The following is a 20,047-nucleotide window of genomic DNA, read 5'->3' on the forward strand; positions in this document are numbered from 1 at the left end:
CATGCATGGCTTAACTGGTCCAGCATCTTTTAGTTGCTGATAGCTAACATTATCATCTTAAATAGGTTTTATTGACATCTTGGAACCTTAACCCTTTCTTCTAAGCATGCAGCTTATTTTGGGGATTATGTGCTTAAAGTGAGTTTGTGTAACATGAAATCATGTTACATCAGAAAACAAAGCGGGGAGTAGAAGTATTTTTGACCAAATTAACCCACAATAGCTACTTTTGTACTATGGATGTGGGGTTCAAGGGGTTCGGAGATTAGCCTCTTCCTTCTCTTCTGCTTTGTCACGTGTTATATAAAATGATTTTTTTCAGATCTTAATAAATAGAAATGGACTTCTGCCCACAGTAGGTTGGATATAAATGCCTTTGTTGCGTGCTATGAAACAGAAACTTTCTGGGGAATCCAAGGTTTGTGTGAATGGTAATAGTCCACAAACTAGCCATGTTCTTATCCTGCTCTGCTGGAAATAAGTATAAAAACATAAACCAGACCTTTCAGGATTAGTTAGGCAAGCGTAACAAATCTATCCATCCGTAGAAGTCTAGGTGCTAATTAGTATCATGACCAAAATAAAAAACAAAAACAAAAACAAAAAAACAAAAACCACTGAAATTAATCACACAGGAGAAAGGAACAAAAATTATTTATATGGATTAAACTAATGGAAAGTAAATGTTCTCAGTCACCTGGGAAGGTATAAACTATAGCAGAGCACAGAAGAGCGAGCTTTTCTATTCTTAGGAACTTGGAGGCACAGACTCAGAATCCAAAAGTAACTGCGACTCTAAATAGCAATTAAAAGGATAAAATGAAAGTAACAGGTTCATTCTCCAGTTGTTTCAAATTTTCCTAAAATCCTGACACGTTTGAACCTCTTCTATTTAAGGACAAAAAGATTTAGCACACAACAAAAATCTCAAAAAGGGTGCCAAATGGACCACAAAACATTAATGAAGTATCTTAATATTGTTCCCAAACCTTTTCATTAGGATAGAAAAGCCATTCTGCACAAGAATCTCCACTCCACATCAAAGCAATACCCATCCCAATGACACATCATTTCAGTAGTGTATGTTCGTATGAGCGAAGACTATGACTCAAAGAAAAATATTTTTAGTACATTCTAGTGTTTTTGTGGAGGCCGCTGTGAAACAAAGAATTTGAAGTAAACGATTATAAAATACAAAAATAAAAAACCAGGTTTTTTTTTTTTCTCCAAACTCCTGGTTTAATAAGGACTTGTTTATTTTGAGAAAAAAGGGTCCCAAACATCAGGCTGTTCACAAAAATAACCCACAGTATCAACTTTAGAAAACAAATCTTAAGACTATTACACTAATTATTTTTCTAGAGGATGCATATGACATGCCAACTCTCATTCACAAAAATACATTGTTACATTTGTGTTGAACAGCCCCACATAGCACTCTTATGTGGGGTATAACACACATACCTCTAACTCAAAGCTGCTCTCAGGTGCTACTCAACTAATGCGATTGCCTTTGCAGTTAGGGAAGCAACTACTGAGCTCATGTATGAATAGAAAGAACTGTACTCCCTGCATACCAAGAGATTATTTTGGAGACAGTTGATAAAAACCACACATCCTTTTTATTGTTAAGTCATAAAGAGGTATCAAAATTAAAAGCAAAAATTACAGGGTAAGACTTAACATAACTACTAGGAGCATCAAAGGAAGTGAAAATGGGACTAGGCGCAGGGCAATATGAATTAATGAACATGGGAAGGACAAGGATGGGGAGAACAGTGAGCATGTGCTGAAGAAGATACTAGGGGAGAGGATCTGGTGAAAATTTTGATCTTAGACAAGCGCCTAGGTAAAGAAATAATGGGACAAGATTCCTAAACCCCACTATGTGCTTAAGAGTCATCCTCGCCATTGGCGCTGTCTCTGTCATCCTCTCCTTCCTCAGCCTCTTTTTCATCATCCTTGATCAACTCCAGCTGTGAGAAACAGACACAAATAGGATGGAGTTAGAGGCACTCCATGTGTCCCTGCTCCCCCCTCCACCACCTCTTTCTTTCCTTTCCCGTGGTTTTCACCTGGTCATCCCCCCGATCTTCATTATCATCATCATCCAGTAGGTCCCCCTCCTCAGCAGAGTCATCTGCACCCCCCTCAGACTCCATCTTCACATTAGTCTCATCTTTCTTCAGGGAGCTGCTGCTCTGCTCCTCTTCTGACTTATCATTCTTCATCTCTACTGGGGATGAGAAGGACAAGTCTGTCTAGGGGCAAGTAATGTCCACAGGATGTAGACAATCCCCATTAATGATCACAGAACTGCAGCACAAATCTAAATCCTCCCACACAAATGCCCTTCCCAATTCAAATTCCCCAAGTTTCATATATTCAATTGCTTTATATCCCACTATTCCAACATGTACCTTCAACTATCTTCGGTAACTAACCCAAGTTTACACCCAACAAGCTGCAAGGCCATTTACCTCCTTGTTTGCTCTGTTCTTTCTCAATTTTTTCCAGGCTTTCCAGTAGAGAATCCACTTTTTGTTTTATCTGGGTCAACTCCTTCTTAATGGTCTGAAGGTCATCACCTTTCACTTTAATACAAACAGAACTCTGTATTAGGATCAACTCTACCAGAAGTTACCAGATGCCGAACACATTTCCAACTAAACCACAAGACAATAGCCAGAGGGGATCCTAGGGGAGAAATGGAGCCAGGATCATACTGTCCCGGTCATGGGGATCACTTAGTTGGTAGCTAAAAACGGAATCTAATGTGCCTACTCCCTTAGCAACAGTGTTCTTACTTCTGTAGGCCTACTGAAGATCTCAATTTTATCTGAAAGCATTCTGTACTGTTTGACTTGACTTACACAATTTGTAAATTTTTAAGCACTTACTAGCTCCCGAAAGTTGAATACTTTAACTGGACCCTTAATCACTACTATCTTCTCTTCCATTATTTTGATTATACAAAGCCTTTAGTCTAAAACCTAAACATTACTAACTGCATTAATTTCCCTATTTCAGCAACACACAAGTAGCAGAATCACAAAACTGCAATAATAATACATACACTTTCCAGACTTGGAAGAAGATCCTCGCTGTCCACTCTTAGAATTGAAGCCACTTTTGCCTCTTCGTGAGGTGTTTCCTGATACACGCTGGCGTTTTGAAGGAACTACAGCCCGAGCAATAGGAGGAGGAGGAGGAACACGTGCTGGGTAACTATACATCCTATTGAATAAAAGGAAAACAGACGTCCTTCACAACTAAAATTAAGTCAGCAAGCTCCATCAGTGACCTTATAAATAATAAATTAATATTCATTGTCTACCAATTTGTGTCTTTTTGCTAAATTTTATTCCAAGGTCCAGTAAAAGCCTTCCTTCCCTGCTGTTTTCAATACAGCTGCTACTTCAAGAAAATACTACATACACACATGCATATCCAATGATAGCTGGCCTTAAGGGATGGACATCAAAGTTCCTCTGTACTCTGGCAGTATTATTAAGTACTACTTTGTACAATGAATAGATTACATATAAAATTTTTAATTTTAGGGGCGCCTGGGTGGCTCAGCAGGTTAAAGCCTCTGCCTTCAGCTCAGGTCATGATCCCAGGTTCTTGGGATCGAGTCCCACTTCGGGCTCTCTGCTCAGCAGGGAGCCTGCTTCCCTTCCTCTCTCTCTGCCTGTCAAATAAATAAATAAAATCTTAAAAAAATTTTTTTTAATTTTCCTCTATATATGCTACAATAATTCGTAAATAAATAAAACTTAGAAAACAATCTCAAATAAAATACTCAGAAAAGTGGATTCCAATTAATGGAACCTGCAAACAGTGGTTATTTATGGTGAAGTAAATTTGAGGAGTATAGAAATAAATAAATAATGTATAGAGTATACAGAATGAGCATGTATGTATTTGGGGAGTATAGAAATAAATAAATATAAATTATTATATAGAAATAAATTATGGTGAGTACAGAAATAAATTATTACTATTAGTAGTCATACTGAATTGAACCATATAGAATGGATAGTTGGTACTAAGAGCCATTCGCACGTGTTGGTGGTGTATAAAAGCCGTAATCCATTCTAACAACATTTAAGCAGAGGATGCACTCATAGTTCCAATTCCAGCAGGATGAGGGATACGGTCTGTTTTGTTTGCTATTCACTAGTGCCTAAATCCACTGCCCAGCACACATTCAGCTCTCAAAAGTCATCACTGGTTGCTTAACTGCTGCTTCCTCTGGAGGAGTATCCCAGTGACTGCTAAAGATATACCTCAAAGTGATGGCTTGGTATTGACTTTCTTATTTGTAAAGAGAAAATTCAAAATGTTACAAAAAATCTTCTTACATGGCTAACAGTTCTAGAAAACCTCTACATTCCGTTATTATTTTTACAATACACTGGCAGCACAAGAAGGTAAGATCTACCACTGGGGGAAAAAAAACCCTTCAATTTTGTTCTGTACCTTTTTAATAACTAATTTAATTCCAAGGCCCTTAATTCCAAGGTATTAGTCTACAAAAATTACCTAAAAACTGCCGCTCTGCCTAAAGTGATGTATTACAAAGCCTTAAAAATTTGTAATTCATATATATAACTAGCCTCCAAGATATCTCATCAGTGACTAATCTCTGAATTTTTAAGTCTCCAATCCTCCAGGTAGTGATAATTATCTTTCTCAACCCAACTTAATCTAAAACATTTCCATCCTACTTTAATATAGCAATAGCTTATTTTTTCCCAGAAGTAGCTATGACAGGAACATTTTCCTAAACTAAGAAGGAACACGTGGTACACTGCCAAACAAATGAGTGTACTAGTTAGTAATTTTCACTTAAGCAGTTTTTAATCAAGACCGCCCAATATTTATTTTCTGGGATCCAGCCCCGCATCCAGCTCTCTGCTCAGCAGGGACCCTGCTTCCCTTCCTCTCTCTCTGCCTGCCTCTCTGCCTACCTGTGATCTCTGTCAAATAAATTAATAAAATCTTAAATTAAAAAAAAAAAAAATTTTTTTTTTTTGTTTGCCCAAGAGAGAGAGAGAGCACCAGCCAAGAGGGAGAAGCAGGATCCCTGATGAGCAAGGAGAGTGATGTGGAACTCAATCCCAATGATCTCAACGGAAGGCAGATGCTTAACCAACTAAGCCACCCAGGTGTCCGATAGCAGACAAATTTTAAGTGAGTTGTTAATTTGTCAGTTTGGAATGGTTTATGGGAATTAACACAAACAAAAAAGATACTTAGAGTAATGTTTCATTATCACCACTACTTCCCATACATAAAGCTTTTCTTCTTTTGGCCCATTAATTTCCCACAGTATAGTAATTCAAAAACTATAACAAACTATTAAATAATTCAGAAACCACTCTTCTTTGTGCTAGATGATGTTATTTTAAAAGCAATTTCTGGAGGTAAATGAAGAGGAGTTATCCAAATTGTGGGCATGAAACATCTCATGACCTAATCCCATTGGTTTCAAACCTTCCCAACCAATCCATTCACTGGCACTGGCACCAGTCTCTAAACTAATGATCCTACCATTCCCAGATTCCCTGTACTTGTGGGCACTGTAATTTCCTTTTGAACCATACAATTTCACCTGATGCAGCTAAACTGGCACAATGAAAACAAGGCAAGAAATGCAGTTTGTGGGGCGCCTGGGTGGCTCAGTGGGTTAAAGCCTCCGCCTTTGGCTCAGGTCATGATCCCAGGGTCCTGGGATCAAGACCCGAGTCAGGCTCTCTGCTTGGTGGGAAGCCTGCTTTCCTTCCCCTCTCTCTGCCCGACTCTCTGCCTACTTGTGATCTCTGTCAAGTGAATAAATAAAATCTTTGGGAAAGAAAAAATAAAGAAAGAAATGCAGTTTGTTTTGAATCCATATAATGGCCCCATGAATACAAATGGAAGACAAATATTCTAGTTTTCAGAAAAGAAAAAAAATTTTTTTTCGGAGGACCAAGTGGTAGTGCTAAAGGGCATTCAGTGCCAGGAACTTAGCTGCTGCTCAAGCAAAAATAGACTTTTGAAAAACTCACAAAGATTCCTCTGACGAAGTTTAAGTAAACCTTCCTTGTAAAATGTCAAAGTGCATGATTGGGAAAACAAAAAAACCATGCCTACTGTGACAACACTCAAGAGTCAAAGGGATAGGAAATACTACAGCTTCAAGAATTAGCTACTTGCTTATCAAGGTAAGTAGCATGTGCGGACTCCCTAGTGATAAAGCTCAAGTCATTAAAAAGTCTTCTTCAAAGTTTCCTTGTTAACAAAGGAACAAACACTAAATCCTGAGAATTATGACTGCACTCTAAATGAGAAATCTGGACATTAAGTGTTGGTATAAAATCTAGCTGAATAAAAAAGGTCATTAAAATACCATTTTAAAGAAATTTAAAAACTGTGGAGGCACGTTAGCTAGCTAATTATCTTAACAGGTTAAGACAAAGAAACTGTCTTAATCTTGAAGAAAAACTTAAGCACTTCAAGTTATTAGAACCAGAAGTTTAGAGATGCCTGGCTGGCAGTCAGCAGAGAACACAACTCTTGATCTTGAGGTTGTTAAGTTCGAGCCCTATGTTGGGAGTAGAAGTTACTTAAAAATAAAATCAAAGTTTACAAAGGCAAGTTTCTTAGATGATTAGATAGAACAGCGATCTTTGGGTCTCAAAAACCCTGATTCAGACTTAAATTTCATCACTACCAAAGTCGAAACAACTAGAATGTATAGTGAAAATCTGTATTCTCCTGAATATATTTACTATACCATACCTGCTTCTTGTCTTAAAAATTTAGAAGGATTAGGGGTGCCTGGGTGGCTCAGTGGGTTAAGCCTCTGCCTTTGGCTCAGGTCATGATCCCAGGGTCCTGGGATCAAGACCCGAGTCAGGCTCTCTGCTTGGTGGGAAGCCTGCTTTCCTTCCCCTCTCTCTGCCTGCCTCTCTTGCCTACTTGTGATCTCTGTCAAATAAATAAATAAAATCTTTAAACAAAAATTTTAGAAGGATTAAAAATAATTTTAGGTATATTAATTACCAAATAGGAAACAGTAGTTCTGGAAATCAACTGTCAGATATTCTAGGCCCACGAAAATCTTAAGAAAAAAATGACTCAGAGTAAGCTAAACATCTGATTTTCAGCACAGAACTCCAACTCAGGGTCATGACACTCTCTAGGCTCAGCAGGGAGTCTGCTTTTCTCCCTCTGCTCCTCCCCCACACTTGTGTACTCTTAAATAAAATCATAAAAGAATAAAAGCTACAATGTGATATAATTTATAAGGAAGAGCAATCTAGTAAGAATACTCCCTCCTCTCTGTTTAATACTGATTTATCAAATTCAGTTTAAATATGCAATCCCATTATAATTTCATTCAAGTGTCAGGAAGTATTTTCTTCTGCTTCGTTTTTTTTTTTTAATCTACAATGAAATTTCAAGATGATGTTTCTCCTTGCTTATGACTGATTTTCCTAGAAGGACTGATTTTACAGGCTACCACCGCATTGTTTGGCTTTAGAATGTGTGAAGATCTCTGAAGCTGCTAAAATTACATGAATTTATCTATTCACAATCAAGTTAAAAACCACTGATGCAGGAAAAAGATCAGTTTGAGTCATTTCTCAAAAACGTGATTAACAAAACAAAACACCACAACTGATTTTAAGTACACTCGAAGCCACACGCAAGGCTCAAATTCACCACCCTAAGAGTCACATACTCTACTGACTGAACCATCCAGGCATCCGAAAATGTGCTTTAATTTAAAGAAGTACAGAGAAAAATATGTACCAATCCATGAGATTCAAAAAGAATGATTTTAGGAAAGTGAGATTAACAGAATCTATCCGTAAAGTGTATTCTGTGGGATACATCTAGAGAAAACCATGTGATACAGTAACAAAAATTACGTACAGAGTTTAAGAGCCAATGAAAGCATCCTAGTTCCAATAATTACCAGTTAAATAAACTCCCAGTTGATAAGATACTCACCTCAAACTCAAGCTACCAGTGCACTAACAATTCACTTAAAGAACTGGAACTTAAGCCCTGAGTGAAGAAAGCCCTTCTGGTACTCTAACTGTTTTAAGTTTCGTTATATCTATCTATCTATCTATCTATCTATCTATCTATCTATCTATTTGACAGAGATCTCAAGTAGGCAGAGAAGCAGGCAGAGAGAGAAGAGGAAGCAGGCTCCCTGATGAGCAGAGAGCCTGATGTGGGGCTCGATCCCAGGATCCTGGGATCATGACCTGAGCCAAAGGCAGAGGCCTTAACCCACTGAGCCACCCAGGCGCCCCTTAAGTTTGGTTCTTGACAGTGTGCTCACTCTGTGACAATCCAACTTCAACTACAGGTATCCCCCACCATACTCCAGGGTAAACCTTCAGAGCACTCCTTACATAACTATTCAATAATCAAGGCCTTTAGTAACCGGTCTTTGAACATTAAAAAATATTGTTTCTGGACAGTTCTTTCCCATTCTTTATAAAAGCTTTTATGAAACCATATTTGAATGATTACATAACTATTTTCCATTATCTTGTAAAATGACCAGAACCTTTTTCACTAGACTATACACAGTACAACTCTTCAAACTTTTAAAATCATGTCATTTGTTTTTAACCCACTGAGCCACCCAGGTGCCCAATGTCATTTGCTTTTTAATGTAAAAGTAACACAATGAAATCACCTTAAACGCATGATTAAAGATGGTATAAAGTTCATTTTAACATGCGAATACTTAACTAAAGTTACAGAATTTTTAAGTTCATCCTAATGATTTAAGTCTCTATTTATATAATAAAGGGTTTTTTTTTAAAAATGTCTGTGTAATGTTTGATTCAGGTTTGCATCAAAATGTAAATAAATACAAGGGGCGCCTGGGTGGCTCAGTGGGTTAAGGCTCTGCTTTGGCTCAGATGATCTCAGGGTCCTGGGATGGAGCCCCGCATCCAGCTCTCTGCCTGCCTCTCTGCCTACTTGTGATCTCTCTGTCAAATAAATAAAATATTAAAAAAAAAAAAAAGTAAATATGAAACTCTGTCATGTAAAAAACAGATGCCCCCAAAACCTGTTTCCACACTGCCAAAATGCCTGCTGTGCTTCAAAATAATCAACTAGCTAAGTTTTTATGATTTGTGTTTTATTTCTAAAGAGACAAACCTTATTTGCAGGTATTTTTCCACAAGCAAAATGCTGCCTTGGTGAGTCTTCTTGGTAGAAGCTGAACTGACTAGAAATGTGAACTTAGAATTGCTTTGTCAATGCAATATACGGAAAGAGTGCCAATTACCAATATAAATTTGCACAGTTGTACTTTATGTTCCTTAACTTTCCTGCATTGCCTTTATCCAATGGTCCATTAAGAATATAAATGATCTGGGTGCCTGGGTGGCTCAGTCGTTGAAGTGTCTGCCTTCGGCTCAGGTCATGATCTCAGGGTCCTTGGATCAAGTCCCACGTCAGGCTCTCTGCTCAGCGAGGAGCCTGCCCCCCCCCCTTGCCTGCCTCTCTGCCTACTTGCAATCTCTGTCAAATAAAGAAAGAATATAAATGATCTATGCATGACTGAAAAACAGCAAGCCCTGCTCACCTTAATGATAAAGGGACTAAAAAACAAGTCAGTATGCTGCAAAAGATCATTCAATGTATAGAGGCACTGATGCTATTAAATTTTAAAGAAAAAACAATTTGAATAAATGGTTCTACAATCTTTAATAAAGAATCATGGGTCTAGTATTCAGTATTTTGAAAACTCAGTAACATTTGTAATTTCAGTATGTACAAATGAAAACTGCCTCACTGATTTATTTGCAACTTGGGGGGGGAAATAAACCACACCCACTCATTTTAAGATGCACCCAATTATATGTATTCAAAAAAAATAAAAGCTACAATTTAACAAGAGTCCAAGAGTCTTAAGAAAATACACTACTTTGTTTTGACAGACTCATCTGGCAAGCTATGCTAACACAAAATCAGGTGTTTCCAGGAAAGATAACTTGAAAATTCACCTGAAAATTTTCTAAACAAAAATAATTGGAGCAATAATATGGGGAATGTTTTGATCAATCCATTCGGAAACAGTACTAGATTCAAGACTATGTACAGAAAAAATAATCATCTTTGCTTCTGCTTTTATCAAGCCTTACATTAAGGTGACAATCTTTAACATAATTTTCCAAGAATTATAACCTTATTCATTTGTTCTAATGTTAACAAAACAGTTACTTGCCTTGGTGAGTCACTTTGGGTCTTTTCCAAAAATAGTGTCTTAAAAACTGTCACTGTGGTGCAATTTTTTTATAAAGTCAAAATTAAAAGATTATTTATTGAGAATAGTTTACGGACCACATGTTAAGAGCATGTAAGCCCATCCCAGGCCAGAAGAGTACACTTCTTTAGCTTCCAAAGAAATTTCTTTTAAGTAGTTGAGAACACAGATTTGTGGTTGCAAGGGGCTACGGCAAGTTGATAGAAAAGTGCTTCATGGTAAATTTTTGGGAGTATGGAAGGCTCTCTACCTTGATTACACTGGTTGATACTGTACACCTTGTTTATACTATGTTAAAACTGTAGAGAGTAAATTCTGCTGTTACGTAAAAAGGTATCCTACTTTTTTAATCTTTCCATTCTTGAAATCATCTTGTAGTGTTTCTGTCCCAACCAGCATCATCAAAGCCTAGCCCTGTCAAAGTCACCAATGAACCCCATACATTTTCTTAAAAAAGATTTTATTTAGGGATGCCTATGTCGCTCAGTGAGTTAAAGCCTCTGCCTTCGTCTCAGGTCAAGATCCCAGGGTCCTGGGATTGAGCCCTGCATGGGGCTCTCTGCTCAGTGAAGAGCCTGCTTCCCCTACCCTCCGCGTGCCTCTCCGCCTGCTTGTGATCTCTGTCAAATAAGTAAGTATTTTTAAAAGAAAGATTTTATTTATTCATTTGAGAGAGGGACGGACAGAGAGCACAAGCAGGGGAGCAGGACATGGGGCTCATTCCCAGGACCTGGCACTGAAGGCAGACACTTAACCATCTGAGCCACACAGGCAAGCCCCCCCCCCGCCCCCTGTAATACATTTCCAAATCTTGGATAACCCATCAATATTCCTTGTCAACTTTGTTCCTAAACTGCAGGCTGAGTTCTCCAACTTCCTGCCTGAAGAGAACTCTCTAGTCACTTCAATTCTCACACTACTCAAAATTCATGTGACCCAGACTTAACTTTGCCAATTTCTAGATCTGCAGTGTCAAACTGAGTAATAATTAGCCACATGTGGCTATTCAAATTAAAATCTCAGTTCCTGGGATGCCTGGGTTACTCAGTGGTTAAGTGGCTGCCTTAGGCTCAGGTCATAACCACAGCGTCCTGAGATCCAGTCCCACATCTGGCTCCTTGCTCCACAGGGAGCCTACTTCTCCCTCTGCCTGCCTGTACTCTATCTCTCTGACAAATAAAGAAAATCTTCAAAAAAATAAAATAAAATCTCAGTTCCTCACTCACATTAGCCACATTTTTAAAATAAAGATTTTATTTATTTATTTGCAGAGAAAGAGAGAGAGAGAGATCACAAGTGGGAGGGGGGCTCCCTGCTGAGCAGAGAGCAGATGAAGCTGGCCTTTATTAAGAGGACCCTGAGATCGTGACCTGAGCCAAAGGCAGAAGCTTAACCCACTGAGCCACCCAGGCACCCACGTTAGCCACATTTTAATCAGAACAGCCATATGTGACTAATGTCTACCATACATTAACTACGTAAATACAGAATATTTCTATCACCACAGAAAGCTCTACTGGACAAATGTTCTATTTTGTTATTTCCACAGATACCTACTGCCTATATGTAATTTCCAAAAACAACTTGGAATTTTGTAATTCTCCAATCTATAATAAAACCATAATCTCTATAAACTAGTAAATGGTCCTCAGTATAAAGCGACAGTTAACATTATCTCCCATGACCACAAGGCAGAACTATAAGAAACTTAAAACAGTAATAAACCTCAAAAATGTCAGTATCAGATATTATATCCAAAGACTTGTATTTATAACATACAAAGACTTACATTCAACAAGAAAGCCCAATACAAAAATGAGCAAAGGATCTGAATACATTTCTCCAAAAATAAACACACAAATACACAAAGTGATTTTTAAAACTTTTTTAGTAGCGGAACTTGAACTCACAACTGAGATCAAGACTTCCATGTTTTTTCGAATGAGTTAGCCAAGTGCTGCTCAAAATCACTAGTTTTTAAGAAAATGCCAATCAAAACCACAAGGAGTTAACACTGTTCACTCTCAAACTAGTATAGCTAAATAATAAGAACAAATAATAACACAACAAATGTTAGCAAGGATGTGGAGAAGTAGAATCCTCATACATGGCTGATGGGAATATAAAATAGTACAACTGCTCTAAAAGACAGTATGGCAGTACCTCAGGTTAAACATGGAAATACCGTTAAGGCCCAACAATTCTACTCATATTAGTATACCCAAGAGGAATGAAAACATAGGTCTATGCAAAAATGTATATACAAATGTCTATATAGTAACATCATTCAAAATGTGAAAACACCTTCAAGGATGATGGATAAATGATCTGATGAAATGATAAGCCAAATTTATCCATGGCATCATCCATAAAATGGAATATAATCCAGCAATTATACTGCTGGGTGGTTCAGTCAGTTAAGCCTCTGCCTCCAGCTGAGGTCATGATCCTGTATTTCTGGGATCTGCACTGGACTCCCTGCCCTATCCCTGCTTATGCGCTTTCTCAAATAAAATCTTAAAAAAAGAAGGGGGGGAGGGAAATGAAGTATAAACAAATGGTACAACATGGATGAACCATTAAGTATTAAATGAAAGGTTGCCTGAATGGCTCAGTCAGTTAAGCATCTGGCTTGAGTCCCATATCAGGCTCCCTGCTCCGCCTGCTTCTCCCTGTCTCTCTCATGAATAAAGAAAAACCAAAAAAATTTTTAAAAAGTATTAAGTGGAAGAAATCAGTCATAAAAGACAAATACTGTGTGAATCCACTGATATGAAATGTCCAAAATAGGCAAAACTGTAAATAGAATGTGGTTAGTAGTTGCTAGGTCTGGAGATAGAAGAACAGAGACTGACTGTTAACAAGTCAAGTGTTTATTTGGGGGAATGTTCTAAAATTAGAACACAGTGGTCATGACCACACAACTCTAAATGTACTAAGTGAACTGTATACTTTAAAATGAATTTTAGGGGCACCTGGGTGGCCCAGCTGGTTAGGGGTCTGCTTTCTGCTTGAGTTGTGATCTCAGGGTTCTGGGATCAAGCCTGGGTCAGGATCCCCACTCAGTGGGGAGTCTGCTTCTCCCTCTCCCCTCCTCACCCACCACTGGCTTATGCTCTCTAATAAATACAATTCTTAAACACACACACACACACAGAATTTTACAGGGATGCCTGGCTGGCTCAGTCATTTAAACATCTTTGGCTCAACTCCACATTCAGCTCCATGCTCAGCAGGGAGTCTGCTTCTCCTTCTTCCTCTCCCCATGCTATGCTCTCTCAAATAAAATCTTTAAAAAATACATATATATATAAAATACAGATCTCTCTCAATGAAATTAATTTTTTAAAATTTACTTGAGAGAGAGAGTGAGAGAGCATGAGACGGAAACTTAGAGGGGAGAAGCAGACTCCCTGCGGAGCTGGGTGCCCGATGTGGGACTCAATCCTGGGACACAGGATCACAACTTGAGGCGAAGGCAGTGGCCCAACCAACTGAGCCGCCCAGGTGCCCCCAATAAATTAATAAAAAAACAACAACAAAACAGACAAAAAAACACTTTAATGTCAAGGGTAATGACAAAATTTATCTGAATTTAGAGTATCTTGAAATAGGACTTAAAAAAGCAGAGGGTATCTTTGCATTAGGTTATAACCAGAACAGCATTTAATTCAGAATCATATAGCAGATTCTCAAGAGTCTTTTTATATCATCCTTTGCTTATAAAGGTGTTTATCCGGTCTCAGCTTTCATACTAGAGCCTACTGTCAAACCTAGTAATTAAGACTCTTAATGTCCCCTGTACTCCCAAGTCCTTGACAGAAGAATGATTATTACTTGGCTGTGAATAACTGAGGGTCAAATGCTTCCCCAGGAAAGAAATATCTCTACCTCCTTAAGAAGAGTACAGGGACACGGACATACACACTAAACACCCCAAAATGAATGTTAAGTGAAATAAAGAATGTGGGGTCAAAATTTTAAGTCCGTAACAACCAGGTTTATATTGAAAGTGTATTTGTACTAAACCATGCCCTCAATTAAATCCTCCTAGCAATGATTCAATGCAAAAAAAAAAAAGAGGGGCTCAGAGCAAATGCAAAATTTCACCTTACGCTTAAAATGACACCTACGAAACAAGTAGCTAAGAACCCTGCAGATCTGAATCACATGCCTTTCCAAGCAGATGGGTCTCACCCAATTCTTCAAAACCTAAATAGTTCAAGTGTTTTTCCTTTAGGTCCATTGCTATTCAGGAATATCAAAAAAATGCAAAGAGGAGGAGGACAAGATGATAGTCCCACTAAGTCCAGTAACATGAAAGGGGGAAAAGCTTCAATCTATATTCACTGTTTATGTAATTAATCCAAAACCTAAAACTTTGTGTGTGCCTAGAACAAAATAAGTGCTTAAATATTAATTTAGTACAATGACTAGCCTCTTTGTCTTGTCTTGCATTTCAATGGAGAGCTAGCTCTCTACCACTGTACCTTCACCTCAACTACTTTTCTCTGCGGTCTACCAGCATACCTTCCTAGAAAAGAGATCTAAGAGAAGCATCAACATTTTCCCCCAAACTTCAAACAACTCAAACCCTCTAAACCTCCCTTTCATGTAACCTTTACTAGTATGATCTTAGTCATGAAAGATTAAAAAAAATCTAAGCTATACCACATAATTTTCTCCCTACAAAACACTTACTCTCCTAATAACTCAGTAATTTACACCAAGACCAGTCTACCTCAGAAATTCCTGTACCTACTCTCCATTCCAACATTTACAATGTTAACTACTTAATATATCTTTTTTCCCCTCCAATTTCTCTTTTCTAGCCATGAAGCTGTTTCTAAGTTATATCTGCCTATGGGACATATGCCTAACATGCCATACACAAAGCCCTCTAAAACCAACAATCTTTTCTCTTTTTAAAAAATTCTACTTATTCATTTGAGCGAGAGAGAGCACACACAAGCGGGGGAGGGGCAGAGGGAGAGGGAGAAGCAGGCCCCCACTGAGTAGGGAGTCTGAAATGGGGCTTGATCCTGGGACCCTAGGATCACAACCTGAGCTGAAGGCAGATGCTTAATCAACTGAGCCACCCAGACACCCAACCAACACTCTTTTTTTTTTTTTTTAAAGATTTTATTTATTTATTTGACAGAGAGAGATCACAAGTAGGCAGAGAGGCAGGCAGAGAGAGAGAGAGAGGAGAAAGGAGGCTCCCTGCTGAGCAGACAGCCCGATGCGGGACTCGATCCCATGACCCTGAGATCACGACCTGAGCCGAAGGCAGCGGCTCAACCCACTGAGCCACCCAGGCGCCCCCCAACCAACACTCTTTCCAATTACAGCAGGATGCTTCCCCAAATACAACCAGATATATTAACAATTCTAGAACTCTAACCTATCTGTGGCAAAACCTCCTCCTTAGTATCAAAAGCAAGTTGAAATATAGCACTTTGTGAAACTACCTAGGGGCTCTTTAAATCTTACAAGAGCTCCACAAAAGAAAACATGATTCACTCTCCTAAGACACAATCCTGTACAATAAAGGGAACATAACAGCCGATATGACATTAATTCCACATCAAGTTCTTCACTGTTATCATATAGTGCTTCTTATCATATAGTGAAGAAACTATACAGTTTCTTCATTAGGTAACATACAGCTTGTCATACACATACTCTTATTTGGTTATTTGAGTTGATGTATTCCATTCTTTATATTCATGGTGTGCTGGCATATTTACTTAGATATGGAATAGTTAACAGCACTCTGAAAAAGCTCTAAAGGAAGAATTTTTACAGTCCAGTCACTTACACGGTTTACATTATTATTTATGTACCACATTTATTATAAAGTCCTCAAAGACCTCAACAAAATCAGGATTTTTTTTTTCCCAAGATTTTTTATTTATTTGGGGCGCCTGGGTGGCTCAGTGGGTTAAAGCCTCTGCCTTTGGCTCAGGTCATGATCCCAGTGTCCTGGGATAGAGAGCCCTGCATCGCATCCGGATCTCTGCTCAGCAGGGAGCCTGCTTCCCCTTCCTTTCTCTCTGCCTGCCTCTCTGCCTACTTGTGATCGCTGTCAAATAAATAAATAAAATCTTAAAAAAAAAAATCCCATAACAGTTCAGTATTTTTCTAAAAATGGATGGCTTTATACTTAAGGAGACCTAAATGTTTATAGAAATATTGCCACAAATACTAAACACTTATATACCATGTATATGTCAGCATACTTAAGAACTTTCAATTTTGCTTTAAAGGTTAAGATCCCTCAACAAAACAAAACAAAAACCCAAACAAACAAAAAAGCCCAAAAAAAAAACCAGAGCGTTAATGCCCATGTCTCTCCAGCAATGTGCTCAATATTTTTATTACAATACTTCCAGCACAAGAGTACATACAGCTTTCTAATGATCCATCATTTCAAAAGTGAATGACTAAATCTCAATGTGCAAAGAGACTGTAAATAAATTAGAAATAAATTTTAAGGATTTGGAAAAAGAAATCACTTTTAAGTACTTCAAGACAACTGCTCACACAAGAAGTCTTTTAGCAACAATGTTCCTAAAAGCAACAAGATTCTCAAATAGGACAACTGAAATTGGATCTCTGTCAGAAGCTTTCAAGTCTTCACTTTCAACATCAACAAACAGTAATATTGTCACACACAGACATGATTTATGCAAATTCCCTGGTTGTATACATAGATGTCCATGAATAGTCATCACTAAACAAAAAACTACTTTTGGGGCTATATCCTATCAGAATAAAATGTTTTGATTAATGAATCTTAGTTTACAGTATATATGTGAATGAAACAGAGTGACAGTATGTCTCTCAGATATTAAAAGATCTAAAATGGTAGTTCCACATCAGCAATTATTACAATTCATCCCCCAAACCTCTAACAACTCTAAAATTAGGAATGGCCTTAAGAACAAAAACAAAAGGCCAAAATTCAGGTAATCAGTGGAAAAAGGAACTTATGGAAATAACCTAGTAATAGTCATTTGGACTTTTCCATCATTATAATGCAAAATCTGATCACTGTAATAATGCTAAGATATTAACAAATACATTTATTTAATTTTGGAAGAACAGCACCACTCCTAGTACAACATGTACTGAGAATCCTTTCAAACTATGGTAATTTTGGCACCTGGGTGGCTCAGTTTGTTAAGTGACTGTCTTTGACTCAGGTCATGATCCTGGAGTCCAAGGATCAGAGTCCCATATTGGGCTCCTTGCTCGGCAGGGAAATCTGCTGCTCCCTCTCTCCTCTCTCTCATGCTCTCTTTTTCTCTCAAATAATTAAAATCTTAGGAAAAAAAAAAAAAGAAACCCACAAACTGTGGTAATCTTAAATGATTACAGGTAACAGTTTTAAATTTTCCACCCATACCCTGAATTAAAATCAGTGCAGGATGTGGCATAAAACTACAGAATCTGATTCCATTGTCTTCTCAGCAGACAACATATAAAATATAAGTGACTTGGTTAAGTCTTAACATTAGAATACCCTTCAGTATTGTTTTTTTTTAAAGATTTTACTTATTTATTTGCCAGAAGAAATCACAATCAGGCAGAGAGGCAGGCAGAGAGAGAGGAAGGGAAGCAGGCTCCCTGTTGAGCAGAGAGCTGATGTAGGGCTCTTGATCCCAGGGTCCTGGGATCATGACCTGAGCCAAAGGCAGAGGCTTTATTTATTTACTTTTTTTTTTTTTTTTGTAAAGATTTTATTTATTTATTTGAGAGAGAGAGACAGTGAGAGAGAGCATGAGCGAGGAGAAGGTCAGAGAGCGAAGCAGACTCCCCATGGAGCTGGGAGCCCGATGCGGGACTCGATCCCGGGACTCCAGGATCTGTTCTTATCTATTTATTTACTTTTTTAAAAAAAAGATTTTGTGTTTTTATTGAGCCCGACGGGGGACTCGATCCCAGGACCCCGAGATCATGACCTGAGCCGAAGGCAGCGGCTTAACCCACTGAGCCACCCAGGTGCCCCAATTATCCTCCAGTTTTAAAGGTAAAGTATTTACAATCCTTGGGATTGATCAGAAATGCCCACTCATCCCCAAACAAAAATACAAGTCATTCTAATTCTCCTAAGAAAACTGTTAATTACCTACTTCCTGATATCTAAAGTATTTCTCCTTATAAAATACCCAATGCTTCCTGCATCCTTAAAATTTGTCAAAAATCAAACTAATGATTACTAAAATGCATAATGCCTTTATGAAGTATTCTGCTCTTGCTTCCCTTAAGCCCTGTTCCCTCATCCCTAATGGAAAGGGAAAAAAAAAGAAAACAGATCCTGAAAACTCAAGCCTGCAAATCTATCTAGCAGATAGAGAAAATATAGGTGGGCAGAGAAACACGTGAAAATACACAAAAATGTAATTCACAGAATCAAATCTGTGGAAAACAGAGGAGATTATGAAATACTATTATAAATGGTACTGGGATTATGTTTATAAAAGCAGTCTTTTTATCTTTTACTCTGCACTATTCTCTTTTTTTCCCAAGGCGGGGTGGGGGGGCGCAAGTGAGACGATCTTAAGCAGGCTTCACACCCAGTGTGAAGCCCAAGCAGGGACTCAATCTCAGAACACTGAGATCAGTATCTGAGCCAAAATGAGGAGTCAGATGCTTAACTGACTCAGCCACCCAGGTGCCCTTACACTGTTTTCTTTTATATCTATTTAAATTGAGATGTTTTAGAAGACAGCAAAAAAATTAATTAACCTGGGGCACCTGGGTGGCTCAATGGGTTAAAGCCTCTGCCTTCCGCTCAGGTCATGATCCCAGGGTCCTGGGACTGAGGCCCCACATTGGGCTCTCTGCTCCACAGGGAGCCTGCTACCTGCCACCAACCTGCCCCTCTGCCTACTTACAATCTGTCAAATAAACATATAAAATCTTTAAAAAAAATTAATTAAGGTGTCTAGAAAACAAACACTAACCATTTGTTCATTTCACTACACATTAGGTGGGAAGACTGCTATCACACATAAAGAACTTGAGTTATGCTACAGATGTTAGTTTTCTGGAAAGAAAACTGGTGGGGTATCCACAAGTCCCTTCATTTTGGTACATGTCAACAAAATAATATACGCCAGTGTTAACAGGATTAATAAAATCAGAAGTATAACTTCCAGTGAATTTAACATGTAAGAAATCTGAAGATCTTGATAATAAACAGGAATGAATACTCATGGTCTTCACTGGTTGTTATATTTGTTGTAGTTATATATAACCACTGATTGTGGGTATATTTATAATGTTAATTTTTTTAAAAAAATTTTTTTAAAGATTCTATTTATTTGAGAGACAGACAGCACAAGTAGGGGAGAAGGGGCAAAAACTGAACATGAAGCTTGATCCCAGGACCTCAGATCATGACCTGAGGTGAAGGCAGACGCTTAACCCACTGAGCCACAGACGCCCTTATAATACAATTTATCTTTCATGTTTCCTTTAATCTTCATAGCCACTCTATTAGTAGGCATTATTTCCATTTTAGAGATAAGAAATCAGTGATTACATGACTTTGGTCATAAGCTTCTTTGCTAACTTTGAAGTCTTCGGATTCTTCAATTTTCTTTCCTACATTCCGTATTAGCTGCCTCTCTACTGTAAGAATAAGTAGAAGAAAGCTAGATGATAATGAAATTATCTAGGGGTTCTTGGTGGCTCAGTCAGTCAAATGTCTCACTTTGGTTCAGGTAATGACCTGGGTCCTGG

At 38.2% G+C, this 20,047-nt stretch overlaps 1 protein-coding gene across 7 annotated transcripts in view; it reads right to left on the reverse strand.

Annotated features, from left to right (window-relative positions):
* Positions 1–1,212: 1,212 nt before the first annotated feature.
* The window catches only part of HNRNPC (heterogeneous nuclear ribonucleoprotein C), a 54,920-nt gene continuing 36,085 nt past the window's right edge, over positions 1,213–20,047 (reverse strand). For 5 of the 7 annotated variants that reach the window (XM_044232036.1, XM_044232034.1, XM_044232038.1 and 2 more), the window contains 4 exons: positions 3,077–3,237; positions 2,481–2,594; positions 2,076–2,236; positions 1,213–1,976 (listed from right to left, as the gene is read on the reverse strand). In XM_044232036.1, coding sequence (XP_044087971.1) covers positions 1,893–1,976; positions 2,076–2,236; positions 2,481–2,594; positions 3,077–3,237 — 520 coding nt within the window. In that variant the 3' untranslated portion in view covers positions 1,213–1,892. The remainder of the gene's footprint in view (positions 1,977–2,075; positions 2,237–2,480; positions 2,595–3,076; positions 3,238–20,047) is intronic. The other 2 variants (XM_044232039.1, XM_044232037.1) reach the window with 1 other exon arrangement.

This window comes from Neovison vison, chromosome 13, assembly GCF_020171115.1.
Source record: "Neovison vison isolate M4711 chromosome 13, ASM_NN_V1, whole genome shotgun sequence".
In the NCBI taxonomy this organism is placed as follows: Eukaryota; Metazoa; Chordata; class Mammalia; order Carnivora; family Mustelidae; genus Neogale; species Neogale vison.